This window comes from Atractosteus spatula, chromosome 16 (genome assembly GCF_055471065.1).
Source record: "Atractosteus spatula isolate fAtrSpa1 chromosome 16, fAtrSpa1.hap1, whole genome shotgun sequence".
In the NCBI taxonomy this organism is placed as follows: domain Eukaryota; kingdom Metazoa; phylum Chordata; class Actinopteri; order Semionotiformes; family Lepisosteidae; genus Atractosteus; species Atractosteus spatula.
The window spans coordinates 9354521-9372270 of NC_142721.1; the positions used below are offsets into that span (position 1 = coordinate 9354521).

Here is a 17750-nt window from a genome sequence, read left to right on the forward strand (position 1 = left end):
GTTGTAGAATTTATTCTCTAACTTGTACTACAGTATATTTCATTTTTAATAGCCAGTGGTAAAAGAATATATTCACTATATATCTCTACAAAGTCAGTGATTCACTGACTTAAAGTTTGATGTTAATCGCACAACTTTACATACAGTAAATTAGCTTGGGTACACAAGGCCCTTAATGTATTTTCCTCTGGTACAGTACACTCACAAATGCATCAATGATGTACAGTATGTACGTCAGTCTTCTTCCTCTACCATGAGCTCATACACTAGTCAGATGTTGTCCACAAGACAATGGGACAAGCTAGGAGAGGACCTGATCCAAGTATTCAGTATCTTCAAAGACATTGGCAGAGTCAAACAAGTGGACTGTTTCAGAATTAGTAGTGAAACACTGACCTGAGTACACAAAGTACTTGGAAATGCATTGAAAATTGAGAACAGGAGGTGCCTGCTTGTTGTGCGAGTCTGGAACAAGCTACCCAGCTATGTTGTTGTATCTTCCACAAACAGCAGGATGAGATGCTTCAATCAATGAGCTACTAGCTACCAAACAGGCTAGACTGCCTGAATTTCTGTACATAGTTGTGGATTATAATTTAAACGAATATCAAATACAATTATACTATTTTAAATCTACTTATTACAATTAAATGACTTTTTGAGTAACTTTTTTTCTATCCAGATAATTCTAAAAAAAATAAAATGTTTGTAGGGCACTGCTATGCTTGCAGTCTATGAACTCCCTACTTTATCACCAAAAATAAAAGCAATAACTGTTTGTTCACAAAGCTCAGCAACATGACAGAATGAGGCCATAATTGATCGAAGAAGAAAGGACATGCTGTATATAAAAGTGTAATTTTAAAGTCAAGACACAAGTACAGGATAGACTGCATTCATAATTCAGTAATGAATAATGAAGAAGTGGCATTTTTAAAACCCACAAGAGGAACGATTGCTGGTGTAAAAACATTTAATACTTTACAGTATATTTAATTCCATAGTGATAAGAAAAGTGCTGAGTCTACATATCAGAATCTTTAACTTGTAAGAAAGGATATCAATGAAAAACTCTGAAAATAAGAAATGTAGGCAATGGATTACATTTATTCATTCAATGCAGAACTTTAAACAGTAAACTGATTTACTTCCAAGGAAATTATTTTGATTCAATTATCTTCCTACCTTTACATTGAGAAAAATTTAAGAACCTGACAGTGCTTTCTTTTTGTTGTACGATCGTGAAGATCATGGTTTAGAGTATAACATTCTAAATAAATCCTTTTGACTTTTTATTTAGACTTATTGTCTAAAACATCATTTTGCATTGCAATTATTTTCTTGTCATGTTTTCCCCTGTTTTCAGTTGACATTATATTTTATCCTACTCGATATTTTAATATAATATCATAAGAAAAGATACAACATTTCCTACAGTGTGAATATGAATTGCACTTTGAATCATAAGGTATTCATAGGCTATTCATATGGGTTTCCCTTTTCCTCACAAATGAGTCATAAGTAAAGGGTCTTACACTACTGAACTAGAAGCATCATATCTGCAGTGAGCAGAACAGACTTCAGGTAGCACTTTGTATATATGTGTATATACAGTATGTACTGTATAAGTGAGCATCTATTAGCATAAAATATTCTAAAGTTCAATGTGCTCAGATGAAGCATATTACTAAGATTCACCTTACATTTCTTCCTGTGCGACCTCCCTGTCAGGTGATTTTAATTTCCTGCGTTTGGCCTTCACTTTTCTGTGCCCCTGGTGCGTGCCTTCAGCCTGCCTTGTTGGCTGAGAACTCAGTGACGCCAGCAGCTGCAGGTAGTTTCTGGACCCAGGGTCCAACAGGGGGGCTCCAGAACAGAAAGCGGTTCCGCTGTTGCCAGGTTCCGTCCGCGATCCGCTACTGCTTTGAGGACTGTGGGACTCTGTAGATTTTGATCCGCCACTGCTTGTGTCTTCATCGCCATCCACCAGTGAACCAGGGAGGTTGGAATGGTGTGGGAAAATGAAGGGCTGGTGAGGAAAATAAGCTGTGGAGTTGTACAGAGGCAGGGAAGGATTCTGGATACAGCGCAGAAATTCTGCATTGTGTCTTGTATTTGGAATAGGAGCCTGTAAAAAAAACAATAAAATGATACCATCAAAGACCATTAAAATTTCTTATTAATTTATTTAAATTGTTACTTTTTATTTTATTCATCCAAAAAACACCTTGCATATTTTTGTATTCGTAGTTTATTCAACTGAACATTTTGATTAGTTAGTATTATTACATTTGGGTTTCTTGTAACTATTTTTCTGACATTTCTTTTTGTCTTGATATTGCAGGACATAACTTTGTACTGGCTTCATTAAATTATCACAGGGCTATCCAATTCCGGTCCAGGAGAGCAGTTGAACTCCTGGGTTTTCATTACAACTCAGCTTTCACACAGGTAAATGCTTCTGGACCAATTTAACAGCTTCTCCTAGGTGCTTCTGTTTTATAGAGACCTTGGAAACCTGCAGACACACCAGTCCTCTAAGATGAGGATTGGACACCCCTGACTTATCACATGTATAAAAGATTTTCAGAAATGTCAGTGTGGTGAACAGGAAGACATTAGACCTACAGAAGTGCTCAAACTGCCAAATCATGAGTTACATTTGTTGACGGAGCAGTAGACAGTGCTAAATTGTGGCTAACTCAAGTGAGGATATTGCTGCAGTATATCTTCTCTTAGAACAGAGAAGAATTCCCTGAGCCTTATTGTAGGTATGGGTGTCTTATTCTGTCTGTTTTGTTTGATCTATCTGCATGTCCAACAGGAATCTTGCTGTCTGACTATTGTTCTAATTGTGGCCAGACATAAAACCATCTAGGAAACTTCCAGTATTACTAGCTAAATAATGAAGTGAGCATTCAGGATTTATTACTCTTCTACCATTTAACAAACCTTTTTAATGTCATTTATATGTGTTTTTCCCAGTTCCTCTACAATATTTGATCTTACTTATTCTGTGAATAATGGTGCAGTCCACTTCTTGTTCTTTTTATTTTAAAATGTGTGGTTTTCAGCATTCCATGCTACAAAACCACAGCTACATTCTGAGAACATGAAGTAGGGGCCAAGTGCTTTATGAGAACATTTATGAGATTTATTTTTTACTAAATCACTCCATCTGAAAGAATTCACAATTGCAGTGATTCGGGAGTGCAATCTCAAATTGAGATGCTGTTTAGACAAAATAACTATCCTTTCTGCCATGTAATTGGCATTAATTCCATAAGGTGCCATTCATTGGAATCTCGAACACGTAAACTTTATGTTTTTAATATATATGTTAATTATGCACAGCATTGGTTGAATTGTTTGAATGTGTTAAAGCACAATGACATTATTTATAGCAGCAAATCCCCTGGCTCAAAGGAAGCTACTGAGGGAAATTTACTGCAAATGTAACACAACAACACTGTTTTTGCTGTGATGATTCAAGACCTACTGTAGGTGGAATAGCAGGGATAAATTATTTTTTTTAAATTAGAGTTTATATTAACAGAACTGTGGAAGCAACAAGTCTCAAGGCTTCGTCTTCAATACTCAAATGTGTTTCTTTAAGCAGTATTCCTATTTTCTTCAGATTACGACAATAACTAGGCAGCTCTTTTCAATTTGCTAACCTCTTGGGAAATTTCTACAACCTTAACAGAGAAAATTATCATTTCCACCCTAATACATATTTTTGTTTAACTTAAGGAGCTGAGGTACACATAGATATAATTTGCTGTAATGCATCCTATATCACAAAGTCAATCAAAAAAAGCTAACTGAATATTCGACCACCTCAAAATCAAACTAGCTTCTGAAACCTATGAATGTTTAAAAAAGTTTTTTGTCACATAATTGGAATTATTTTAGCTTTATGAATTAGTGTATTAAGTATGTTATGATACATACTGTGATGCAGATTGAAAATCACAGAACCGTTGGAAAAAGCTAGAAAGATATCACTGTGAAACATGTTTATGGTAGTATCAGGGGCAACAGTAATACAGCTTGTAAGCACTGAAATTATAAGAATTTATCTCCACTACAGTTCAAGGTCTTTAATTAATTCTAGTGTTAATGAACAAATAAAATGTGTTGCCAAGTTAATTTACCGCAAGAGAAGCAGTAACTTGTATGAGATGTGGTGATTAAAGAAATTTGTTTTAAAAGTTAAAGCAGAGAAAAGTAAAAATGTTTGAAAATAAATAGGCTTTCGAAATGTTCAGCCACCTAATGAAAAAGACCTTTATTACATTTGTCTCGTTGTGATAATAATCCTATATAATATATTTTCAAAAAATCCTGTATTCTGTTACGATTTATAATAATTTTAGATAAGATACTGCTCATTTGAATAAAGTGAAATCTGAAGTACAGTACCAATATACTGTTTAAATACTGCTGAAATGACAGAGATTGCTTATCATCGTTGTAATAGTATGACTAAAGTGTCCGGGTGAGAACCAGATAAGAGGTTAATGTCTGCTATTTAATATGGAAAATATTAATAAAATTGAGTACATAACACATTTCGTAAAACCATACAGTACCTTAGTATATTGACAGTTCACTCCTGTACCCAGAGGGCCATCATGTCTTCTCATTTTCATTCTATTCCGGACTCTTAATGACTTGAATTGAATCAATGGTTCACCTAATCTGTCTAGACTACTCCTGGTTCCAGGTCTTACCTCACAGAAGATTATAAATTACGTACAAAGCTGCCCTCCACGACTAAAACTGAATTATCACTCCCTTAGAGACCAGCACAGAAACAAGAGCAGCTGATGTGTACTGTAAGTGCTGGTGAAGACCTTCACTCTAAACCTTAAATAAATCTTCATCATTTACCTTTAAATATTTTTTATATGTTTCTAAGCTCCTGAAATGGCAATATGTCATACAGTACTAATAATGACACATTACTTGCCTAACTGAAGTGCTGCGGGTAGCCCAGTGGTGCTCAAACCTGAACCTGGCCTTTGTATTATTATTTGCAATATTATTTGTATTATATTTTAAAATTTGCTTTCATCTTTTAACATTTTAAATAGGCTATGTAATTGCTGTGAACCTTGTAAACCCTGTACCAATTACAGAACTCCCCTCATTCAGATGAGCTGCCTGTAATGTACAGTAATGAAACTAACAACCTTTGGAAAAGGGCAAGCTTTGGGTATTTGTCTCTTTGTCGGTACCACCTGTACCTGTTAATCTTACAACTGATCGCCTTTTAAGAACAGTTTTGTTAGAAATAAGGGAAAGGCAGTTGACTGTTTGAAGTTACAGTATGTGTGCTGAAGTTGTTGGAAACAATATGGTTAATGTGGGGTATTTCTGTAACTCATGAATTAGGGCAGAAACAGGTTAACCAAAAGTCTAAATAAGCAAGCAAATTAATTAAAGGCATCAATTAGCACCGGAGTCTTAGAGCTCAGCTAGAATGATACCCAGCTGACACGGTGGTTCCCCAGGAGCAGGATTTGGTGTAGCAGATATCCTTCTTTATTACAAGACTGTAAAAGTAGGTTTTAAATGCGCTTTCCATGCTTTCATAACATTTGGAGACATTTTGTACCACACCAGATGCCTACTACTGTAACGTTGTTTATGCAAACGCATTTTCTGCTACAATGTGTTTAATAAAATAAATCTCTCTAGACCAAACAGTCCTTGAAGATTTATTAAATATTCAGAGCATGTACAGTAGTTCTAAGCAAAGAACAAAGGCCACATAATTTGAACTTTAACTCATACTTCACAGGCTGATGCTTCAGTCAGTCTGTGAAGAAAAAGCAATTATTGTACTTGAGCTACCACTGGGAAGAGTCGTATAAAAAAAAGGTTATTGACAAGTTGTTTCATTGAAGAAAAGATTTGTGGTAAGAAATCAATTTTGCTAAAAGCACTGTAATTGTGCCTTCCTGACTGAAAAAGCTTTCAGATGTGGAGGAATACTGACAAGACATTAGCCTCCTGAATCACTAAATCCAGTTTCATCAACAAAACCCAGAATTATTAAAATTTACATTTTCTATTATACAGAAAAGAAAACGTCAAAATAGACTAATGAAACAATATTTTTTTTAAAAAGAATAAGCCCAGACATATCTAATTTAATTAGCAGTACCTTATCATTATGTACTAAACTTGTCTTACACTGACACCTCATATATTGCAGAAACAGCACATCACATTAACCACAATACTGCAATTGAGTCTGACATACTGTACTGTACCAACTCACTGAGATATGACTTGTTTTTCAATTTCTTATTCAGCAAGCAAATTCTGATTAAATAAATCAAAGCTTTGAAGAGTTCACAGACACTGTCAGGCCTTACCGTCTGCCATGGATAAGCCAAAGGACCTATATTATTAGCAAAATATGAGGAGCTGAGTCTTGGCTCTTTGGCAACATACAATGGATGTGCTCTCACCATTGGGTGTCCAAAAGAATTCTGCAAAATAAATAATTGAACATATTAGATGAGATTAAAAAGACTTGTTTCCAGGTGTAAAAAGAATTATCCATCCTTGCACCTAAGTAAGGACTTAAGTTTTCCCACAGGATACACAGTATATGGGTGAAAATAAAATAATATCGCACACGGTAAAGATAACAATAACATTTCACTTCACAATAAATACTCTACAGCGTGCATCTCTCTTCCAAGTCTGATTTCAATGGTTATAATAATTCAAAAAGGAGATAATTATCAGAAGCGCTTGCTGTGGGGGACATCAAAGCATGATGCATGAAAAGCTGGTTTCATGCTCCAAAGCAGAGAACGAATGTCTGTCTGCCATTTGTCGTTCATCAGAGAGGGATATTATATGTAAAATACATTTTTCTAAATATGAACATGTGGTGCCTCGTCTTGGGTAAACTGAATACAATACATCTCTACTAATGAGGAGGAAAAAAGAAAGCAGCTTCTGTTTAAATTATGTTTTAAGGGAAGCAAAGCAGAGAGATGAATGCTGAGATTTTAACTCCTTACTTATGAAGATAATACACAGTACCAAAACTGGTCAAACTTTTATTCAACTGAATTTCACTATGAAATGATGTGAAAAGAAAACTGTCCAAACACTGGCATATTCTTAAAAGTTACCATACTCTCTGAGACAATACAAGATAATCCATCACATCTTCAAATGTGCTACTGTAGGTACTGTACAATATAAAGTTTATTTTACAGAAGAATTTGTGATTGCCACTCTATCCTAATTGTAATTGTAGTGGTATTAGTGATGTCTTAACTGTAATACTACTAGCTTAATTATATTTACATTTTATGTTGATATGCCCTTGTGTATTGGTACCTATTGGTCAGATCAAAATCACATTAAAACTGTACTGCTGAACATAAAGCAGTAATTCATAAAGTAGGACTACTCTATTGCAGTAAATCTGTGCTTAGATCTTCTCCACACTCACTGTTGATTTTGGTGTGGAAAAGATGCCTTGTGATGGTAATTTAGTGAAACTCATATTACACAAGGAAGCTTGATAGATGCTTGAGATTACAAAGTTAAACTTGTGTTTAATTGGCCTAAATGTAATGTACATTTACATTGTGAGTGCACACACTCATGCAAGGCGCAAATTTAAAAAAGCCAATTAATCTACAATATGTCTTTGATTGTGGGCGGAAAATGAAGGTATTTATGATTTACTGAATTTAAATAGACATTTCTTCAAACGTCTTCTGCGTCTCCCCTTGCCAGTTCAGGTCTTTGATTAAAGTACGTAGTACTTATTTTGATATCTATACTGCACTACATTGAATACAAAACATGCAGAATGTCCTGTTTTAGAAACAGGAGTACAGAAACTAGATGGATGAAGTACTTGGACTGATGGTGGGGTTAAACTAGTTTGAGAAACACTAATAACATATTAACAAAGATAAAGAAACAATCAAGTATCATACTTACAAATTCCATTTGAGGCCCTTGCTGACTAAATGCTCCAGACTGAGGCATTCCCCAGGGAAATGCCTGAGGTCCTTGCCTTGTCCTAAAAGTACAGACAGAGAGCTACAGTATATGATAGTTTCTTTTTTCATTTCTAGGAATTAAATGTAGAGTATGAATTAATAGAATTACGTCTCAATTTGTAGATAAATGGAATCAGGGCTAAAAGGGAACTGTATTGTTTCAAACTTATAAAATGTAAATGATGATCTGTTTCAAACAGGAATTTGTACTGCTTTACTATCTGAAAAGAAAGTCATTGTAGATGCAAACTTAAAAGAAAGATAAGAAAGGGAGTTATAGCAATCCCCCAGCCTGTCCTGAGCACGATGTGCAACAGTATCTCAAACTCTAATACCATGAGACAAAACAAATCATTTAACATACAGTACATATCTCACTTGTTTAAATTACTTGAAGTCTGAATTTGAGTTACAATCATTTTCCATTACAAAGGTGCTCATGCCTAAATCACACCTTAATTTATTTTTTTCAGAAAGCTGAAAATGGATTTGTTCAGTGTACTGTATGTAGCACATTTTAACTAAAACACATGAAAACAGAAGCATCAAATCCGAACAGGTAGCAGATTTTTTTTTTTACTGGAGAACAGAACTGAATACTGGAGCCCCATCTAAATGTAGGATATCTTATTTCACTATGATGCTTAGAATTATTTTAAGCTCAACTGCTGAAAGTGATTGAAATAGCAGTGTTGTAGATATTAAATACAGAATTTGAAAATGTTACACAAACAAAGGAAGAAAAGCTGTAAAAACAGTAAGTGTTACATCTTGGTAATCTTGTCTTGGTAATAGCAAAGCCAACTTAGCAAATCCTTTCCTCTGATTTATGAGTTTAAATTATCTCCACTATTCATTCAGAATAAAAAGCATTGCATTGGCACTGATTTTCATTTTCTTCTGCATTAATTAAAGTTATTATGATAAAGAATGTAAATGTAAGTGGTACATTGAGCATATCTAAATCTACTGTATTTATCATAAGAAGGTCCTTGGGCCCTCAAATCAAAGTCCCCATGTAGTGCAGTATTTAATTGTTTACACCTTTGAGACAGCTGTGTCCCTCTCAACACCAAAAGCAATTTCAAATCAAGCCATTTAGGTCACATGAGTGCAATCTGGAATAGGGCCATACCTCTGGTAGATGCAGACATTTCTTAAGGTAATGTCTGGAGTAATCTGAAGTTTGTCCCTAAAATCACAGCCAGCAAATGATCCATTTTAATTTTATCCACACACCTTGTCTGACTACTGTGAGACATAAACGAATGAGTCCCCCAGCGTTTTGAGCCTTCAAGATGTAATGGGCTTCTTTTGTTACATTATGTGGGAGTGTCCAGATGCAGTAGCGTTCTGGAGGCCGGCCTCTTCACTCTGCCTACTATTTTAGGGAAAAAATATCCATTGTTCCCTAGTGTTTGTTTGATTTATTCATCCACTAATGCTGCTGCTAACAGGATGGTTGTTCAGTGCTGGTGGTCTCTATGTTGCCCCCTCCACAGCCTCAGTGGGCTCTTTCCTTTCTTGATGTCCTACAAATGGAGCTCTCCATTGCAGAGGTCCACAGGACCGGGGGAGAACTATCCGACGCTCTGGTGAGCCCACCGCTCAATACTGCTACCTCTATGCTTGTGAAGGAAGGGGGTGGACTTAGGGGAGGAGGGGTGGATGTTTTTCCACATGGAAAGGGTGTCAGGGATGGGGGATTCATCAAAATGCATACTCTACTGTACACTGGTTTGCAAGTCAAGCGCTACAAATATAAGAGCCTCCATGATATACATTTAAAGCTTGCTAGAATATCTTTTTTCTTTTTGTAAGGGAAAGAACAGAAATAACAAGGAATCTAAATTTCCGTGATCTAAATTTACAAACAGGCCTTAAAAGCCTTGCAAAACTCAAATGAAAACTCATCTAATGGACAGCTGTGCAGTCAGAGAAGCAATGGAAATGGATGATGATAATGCATTCATTAAATTCTGTTTACACCTGTTCTTACCTTCCCTACTCCAACAATGTATCCTTTCAATATTAAAATGTTCTGTTGTTTGTCTTTTATTCATTACTTTTTCAGTAGAAGATAATCTTGGAGATTGTCTGGCAAACACTAATGCCGACATTTTGTTAGATTTTGTTAGATCTATTCAGTGGTAACAAAATACATTCCTTATTTTGAGACTACATTCCTCACAATGGTAGCGAGCAAGTTGAATTAATTTCAACTTGTGTTTTAAAATGAATAGGGGTGCACACATTTCCAATGTAGACAGAAGATGCTCTGAAAGTACCTATAATTATATATATATACAGTATAATATAATTGCTTCCTATTTTGTGTTTAGGTCCTATAAAAATCTTCTTTTCAATGCTAAAATCTTTTACATTTTCACAAATAACATTTATCACCTTACTATACTCTCAAGCAACAGTTGAATTTGTTCTTCAATCAGGGTGCTTTCTTTATACAAAACATGTAGAAACACCTCAAGATCCATATTTACATACTGTATACAGTAAAGCTGTGTCAATAAAATGAAAAACGTGATCAATATTTTTTACAGCATTTGGTTTAACTGATTTTTTCATTCTAAAATGTAATATCCATAATATTTTAATAATAACACTGCTTCTAAAAATATAATTATTCAATTAAATTTTCTGCAGATTGCATTCAATTTCAAAAAACATTATTCTTCTAAATATTGACATATATATTGATAAAGGAAACTAATGTGCTACAATAAGGTCCGGGAATCCAGATGTTTGAGTTTTACAATCTCTGATTACTGAAAAATAATGTATTCACTCAACTGAATAAGAGAACAGAATTATTTCCATGGAATGGAAATAATGTTAGACAATGTTGCACAGCAAAACTATCAAGCATGACAAACAATTCATGGACAAAAGAAAAGCATTGAATTAACCCTTGAACTGGAATTAAAGAATTTAATAGGAGGAAGGTATCTAGAAAACTGTAGAAAACTTGGTTAGACCCAGCTGTTTTGATATTAAGAGAGCTGGCAGGCAGCAAACCTTATGTGCAACTCTGGTAGTGACAGGTCTGTATTTAGGCTCAGGAATGTTTGACAACTGAACTTTTGTGATGTTTGCAATGTCCAAGATATTCATTTTGAATACTGCATGTCTTTTCCTTAACGTGACATTTATTGTAACATAGGAGGCTGTTCCTGCAGTATCTGAGGGATAAAAGCACACAGTTTACACTTTAAGATTTGAGGAAGAAGAGTACAATGGCGTCTCTCTGACTGACTCTGTGGAGGGTCTTTCATAATAAACCTATTTCAAAACTACACTGAACTGTGCTATGAATTGTTGCCTCCCTACCAAACTATAATGTCCATAAAACATGCACTGAAATGCAATAAACATAGAATTCTTGATTTGACAGGGATGGATCTTTGGGCTTTTTGTGAACTCAGAGCCTGATCCTCAGTCTGCACTACTGCTAAGGAAAACAGAATTCACTACTCCAAAACTCTCATCCTGTGACACATGGGATCTGAGTGCCCATGAGGGAGTGTCATTTCCAGGCAGACTCATTACGTACGACAGCATGATCCCTGTTATTCACTACTCAGTGCACAACCAGCATCTACTTGATGCCCATCAAGTGCCCACAGGTCAAACAAGTTTCAAACCAGCTGCACTGAAACAATGCTGCAAACATACAGGATCGTATCACTCCTGGTGAACAGGAGTCACCATGGCAGGCTGAATGGGTACAGTATATAGACTGGGACATCTTTGAACATTTCTTAGATTTACACTAGGATGCTCTGGAGCATATAATGAAATTAACCAAGTAAGGTCCATCCCCCTTGGAAGTACTGGTGAAGTCTTGTGATGGCATTGAAATATTCATGATATTTGCAATACTGTGTGCAAGATATCACAGAGAAATAATGTTTGATCATAAATATTGATCAAAGGTGGTTTTAGATGTACATAGAATATGATACATATATTTACAATGTAAGTACATATTGTATCAGACAATATACAGGCACTATTTTAAGATTTCTTAAATAACATATACAGTATGTACTTCAAAATAATTGTCTACTGTAAATTTAGTCTGTAAAATTAGGGTAGATCAAAGTTATCTGTATAAGTGAATTTATTCCATCCTGAATAGGATAGTAATATATTATTGGACATATTGTAAGTCTAATAAGGCAAGCATGAAAATTTTTTAATACTACAATAATAAAAAATAGAGAAAAAGAACTATCAGATGTACGAATATATTTGTGTAATAACATTTAAAACTAGAAATGTCCACTTTACCTGAAATATTCACTCAAAACTCCAGGCTGAGAAGAAAGCAGAGATGTAATCTAAAAGGCAAAACAAACTCGTTAAGCCTGAACTCTTATCACAACATGTGAAAGAAATTACAATTAAAAAAATTCCTGTCAAGCTTTCAGACATTTACATACACATAACGACGATCAAAAGAGAGTATTTTTCCCCTCTAATATCAGAGGAATTACTCAACTGAACAGCAAGAAATTAAAGTAAAAATTAAGTTCATCCATCACTGTTTATGAGCCATGAAAAACATTATATAGAAAATAAATCTTTCTCTGTAAGACACTTTCCGCCACAAATGCTTCACACTTCACATGCATCAAATTTCAAACATTCACAGGCTGCTCTGAAATCCAGCAAACCTTTGCAGAGTGAGAAATAAATTCTTGTATTCCTATATGACATTTAACTTTAAAACAGAATTGTTTACCCTTCACTGCTGCGTAATCGTAAAATGTATTATTCGCTAAACCCAGAAAATTAAGAAAAAGCAATCTTGTTCTCACAGAGTAGCACTAACTTCTTCCTTGACTTTAATCAAGGATGAAAGCAGTTAAGCTGCTTTGAATTATTTAGCCATCACTAACATTTGCAAAACAATTGTGATACTGCATACAAGTGGTAGTCTGCATGTCTGTTAGGCACCTTACCAATATAATTGGCTTATTTGTTCCAACACCCCACACATTTCTACAATACTGCCCAGCCCAGCCCTTTTTGATGGCCCCTGCCCCCTTCTAGTCAGCTCAGAGATGCTGATATTCCACAGCAAAGCCTCTTTACGTTCTGCTAGTTACACTATCAGAAGCCTCCCACTGGCATGTGCTGTATACAAAACCATTAGAGGATTTTATTGAGCAGATCTGTAACTCCTGAGAAAAACAAATCTGCATGGTATTGCACTTCCAATAATAAATATACAATGTTATACTGTTGTAAACCTACAGTATGTGTCCTAATATAACAGCTACAGTATGCAGTAAATGTTGTGCACAAGGAGGCAATGATGTTTAGTACACAAACAGTGTAAAAGAGAAAACAGTGAACATAGACAGTGAACAGCTTGATTTCCATTCATGCAAGTCATCATGGACACCATTGTTCACAATGAGCTCATGCAGCATTTCCAGTGTGCACTGTTTATAGGAAGATTCTCCATGTCGTTGCTCCACTAAATAATTATGCTGTGCATTTCCTTAATTAATTACTATTACAGTAGGTATTTTTTTAATTTACAGTAGATAGTTTTGAATACAGAATATGTACTTTTTAAAACACAATTGGAAATGTCACCATTAATGAGATATGCTCTAAGCTCAATTCTGTAATTAAACAATTGAATAATGCAATAATAACTCTGGTGAATAAAGTTGGCTCATTGCTAATCAGTCAGTTCATTTCTCTTGGTGAATGCGGACACGTCAAGAAGGTTAAAAACATGTTTCTTCTCAATTAGGAAAGCAGATTATCTACAATATGTATTGTAGTGTTTTCGTTGTCTTAAGTGCTTTTTTCCGGTATCTCAATTAATAAAACGCTCATATTGTTCAGTGATTAATGAATTCAATTTCATTCAGACACCAGCAATAAAAAAGTCAATCATAATAGTTCTGTAATATGAAAAAAAGTTTCTCAAGGGATTCACAAGACTGATTCAGAAAATGTAGATCATGCACAGCATGATACTGTATGTACAGCACAGACTGAACAATTTATAGTTCAGTGGAAAAAAAAAATGTTTTCAGGTGAAGACACATTTTTGGTGTAAATCCATATTATTGTCATAAGTGACAAGGGTTCTATTAGAAAATGAACAAACTGCTTGCTGATGCTAGATGATTTTATTTAGTACTTGAAGCTATCCAATACCTGCTGTTAGCATTTAAAATGGCTTTAGAAATTCAGAGCAGTTGTTTTAAGGGGTGTAGGAACTCAAATGTACTTTGCAAGACCCTCACTTTCATATACTGTAGAATATAAGACTGAGATTTCCAGAACGAATGATGCTATGGATGCTAATTGGAAAACACAGGTCAGATAGACTGCTGATCAAACATATAAAAATCTCTTAGTCTTTTCATATAATTGAGCCATAATGTGCTTTTGCGATATGGGCAGGTCACTTAGCATAAGTTTATGATGCACTCTGCCCAAAATAATGAGCTCTGGATATTTTTAATTTACACAGTGCATTACTGCTGAAATAGCACAAAACATCATTATATTGAGAGGTCTAATTCAATATGAGTAGAAAGCTACAAATGCGCTTCCCTGAAGTCATTTATCTATAATTTCCTCCTGCCATCACTTGATCATAAAACACAGGGAAAGAAAGAGTCGTCTGCAGTTCACATCTGAAAATTGCCTTATTTTAAAATCGCTGACATCCCACCAAATACAGACACTGGTTTACCTGGGCTACAACTCATTCAACAAAATACCAAAAGAGACAATATTTTTGTACCAGCATTATGAAAGACGTGGTATTACATTAGTTTTTGTCTGCAAGCTTGTCTGGTTTTCACATACTGTAGATTTATTCATAGTAATATACCACAGTAATATAACCAAGTAATATACCATAGGTCAACACAAGTAAAATCTTGTTGCTCACATTTAAAGATTGAAGAGGATTAGTAAATTCTATATACAGATTTGCTCGCAGTCATTAGCAAAGAGCTTTGGGTTTGACAATTAGGCTTACTTATTTTATAACAGTATAATGACAGTACTATTACCCAACTTAAAGTACTGCGTATAATAAATTCCATTCCCATTGTATTTTCTAAAAAATATTATAATAAATATGGGAATGACTACACAATTTCTAGTTCTTGCAACTTTGGAAAACAATTATCACGTCATTTAAAACTTTTGGAGTAAGAATATGATTTATTAGAAGTAAAGGCTTTGTGTAATATTATTTAGAGTTTAGTAATCTGATTGTGCTGCCTATTGCTGCCAACCAGAGTGGCATCAATGTCTTTAAGTAAAATAATTTTTGAACTACACTATTTACCCAAATATAAGCCACCCATAAATACAGTATACTGTAAGTCGCACCCAGAAATTTGGGCTGTGGAGTTTGAAAAAATAATTTTACAGAGCACAATAGAATAGAAATGGTTGGCATTAAATTAAAATTAAAAAGTTCTCTTGTTTTTAAATAAATTATGGAAAATGGAGAGGATTTGAAAAGACAAAATGAAAATAATACGGTTAACTTCCTCGTATCCGGAAGAGAGGAGTTTTAGGATTGATGAGATCAAAGCAAACTGATATGCAATGTTCCATAGCCTAAAGCAAAGTGATTAGGACAACACCACAAAAATAAAACCCATTCTTCCTCTTGAAGCGCGTTATTCTGGCACAGGACACTTTGAACTCTGAAACAGGAATGGTTAGTTGTTGTGACAGTAAATCCACACCAAACTGCCTTGGAGCCTGACGTAGAGGATCACCTTCTTGAATGCAAAAGTGTACTGTGATTTCTTGTTCATTATGGATAACTAAAAAAGAATATAAAAGATTTTTATCACTCAATCACAATAACACGCCAGAACCAGGCAAAATAGCAGTCCATTATAGTACGCAACAGTTCAACAACAATAACAAGTTCCAATTTTTCCTAGATAAACTTCCATTTTTTTTTACTTATATTTGAATATACTGTAAGCAGCAGGCCAATTGTACCACCCTGAAATCAGAAAAAAATTGGGGCTTATATTCGGGTAAATATTATATAAATATTTATATAATAAAATAAAATAAATTCTATATGCTCTTATTCAATTTCAGGCATCTCAGAGCACTGCAGTATACCTGTTTAGGGTGTGAAGAATATTCTACATTTTTAGAGGGTGGAATAGAATTAGTTGTAAAAATTATAACATCTAATGTTCAGGACTAAAAATTCTGGATAAAAACCCAGCGTGACCTTGGTTTTGTATAACCAGTAAAGGGCATGTGAATGTTCAACATGATGGCACAGCTGGAAAAGAGCCAGATTCTGTTACACAGCTACTGTAATTAACGGGACTTTTTTTGTTGTGTGAGCTCATATGCTCACTTACCATTTTCATCAGTATTTCATATCGGAAAATACTTCCAATTCTTTATTTAAAACAAAAAAATGTCCTATGATCTATGGCATTAACTAAGATGTTCATCAAAAAGTGCAGAGATCATCATGAAGATAATACACACAGAATCATTACCTGACCAGCAGCCACTGCTGTTCATATACAAATATATATATAAATAAATCTGTTTTTACTGCAAAATTACAGCAGCGGTTCTACTTGAATTTAAGCAGACTGTAATCCAAAGCCATTTGTAATTCAGGTTTCTGATTTTATTTATTGCCTCCAGAATTATTGCACACAATTTACAGAATTGCTTCTGAGGTGATGGTTCTTTTTTTTCATTCTCTTAGGATTACACAACTAATAAGAAGCCCCCATTTAGTCACTGTTCTCCATCAAGCTTAGAATACGGAGAACCCTTGCCTCCTTGTTTAACAAAGCTGTGTAACAACAGTTACATCTGCCATTTTGTCCTCAGCTCAAGTGCTATTTGTTGTAAGGCTGGCTTCATTCATACTGAATTTGACAAAAAGAAGGCAGACAGCTTGATGAAATCTCAAAAATCACTCAGTTTTGAGCCTAACAGTCGGCCTAAATTAAAGATAATGTATTTTTCACCTAATTAAATAGTGCAAAACATCTCTAGGTTGCATTGACTATTGCTTTGCATATTGAAACCAGCATATGCATATGAGTAATGAAAACCAAGTGTTAATTTATTTACAACTAAATAACTAAGCTTGTTTAAACAATTGAAGGACAGTAAATTAATACTTCATAAGCTGTGTATTTCAGAAACATAGATTATTCAACAGACATTGATTGTTAGCTTGTCTCTGCCATTGCTACAGGTTGGTTATTGCTACAGATTTTATGGACACCACATAGAAAATAATACTTTAAAAAATCATAGTAAGAGAAATCTATAAAATTTTGACTACATGAAACCAAGGTTTGGAAAAGAAATACTGAAATACCCCTTGACTGTGGGACATTGTTAACAAGAGCTGTGTTGGTTTTATCAGAAAAGACTAGGTTCCAGTTTTACAAGCTGTACAATTGATAAAAAAAATAAATTATATAATTAAAAAATTTACAGTGATAATATATAGCTACAATTATTTTTTTATCCGGAGAGTATTCATACAGTATGCTACAATTCGGAGGCCCTTAACTCTGTTCTTATTGGTTGGAGTCAACATCAAAAAACACCTATGCAACAATGATGTTGAATGACAATATGTTATGAAGCCTCCTTATTCAGAATCAAAAATAACAG

The 17750-nt window shown here is 34.6% G+C and overlaps 1 protein-coding gene across 1 annotated transcript in view; it reads right to left on the minus strand.

Annotated features, from left to right (window-relative positions):
• Nucleotides 1-1087: 1087 nt before the first annotated feature.
• LOC148819527 (uncharacterized) overlaps nt 1088-17750 on the minus strand; it is a 119792-nt gene continuing 103129 nt past the window's right edge. The window contains exons 15-18 of the mRNA XM_088935092.1: nt 12363-12412; nt 7990-8071; nt 6390-6506; nt 1088-2128 (exon numbers count right to left, since the gene is read on the minus strand). Of these exons, the coding sequence (XP_088791218.1) occupies nt 1700-2128; nt 6390-6506; nt 7990-8071; nt 12363-12412 (678 nt within the window). The 3' untranslated portion in view covers nt 1088-1699. The remainder of the gene's footprint in view (nt 2129-6389; nt 6507-7989; nt 8072-12362; nt 12413-17750) is intronic.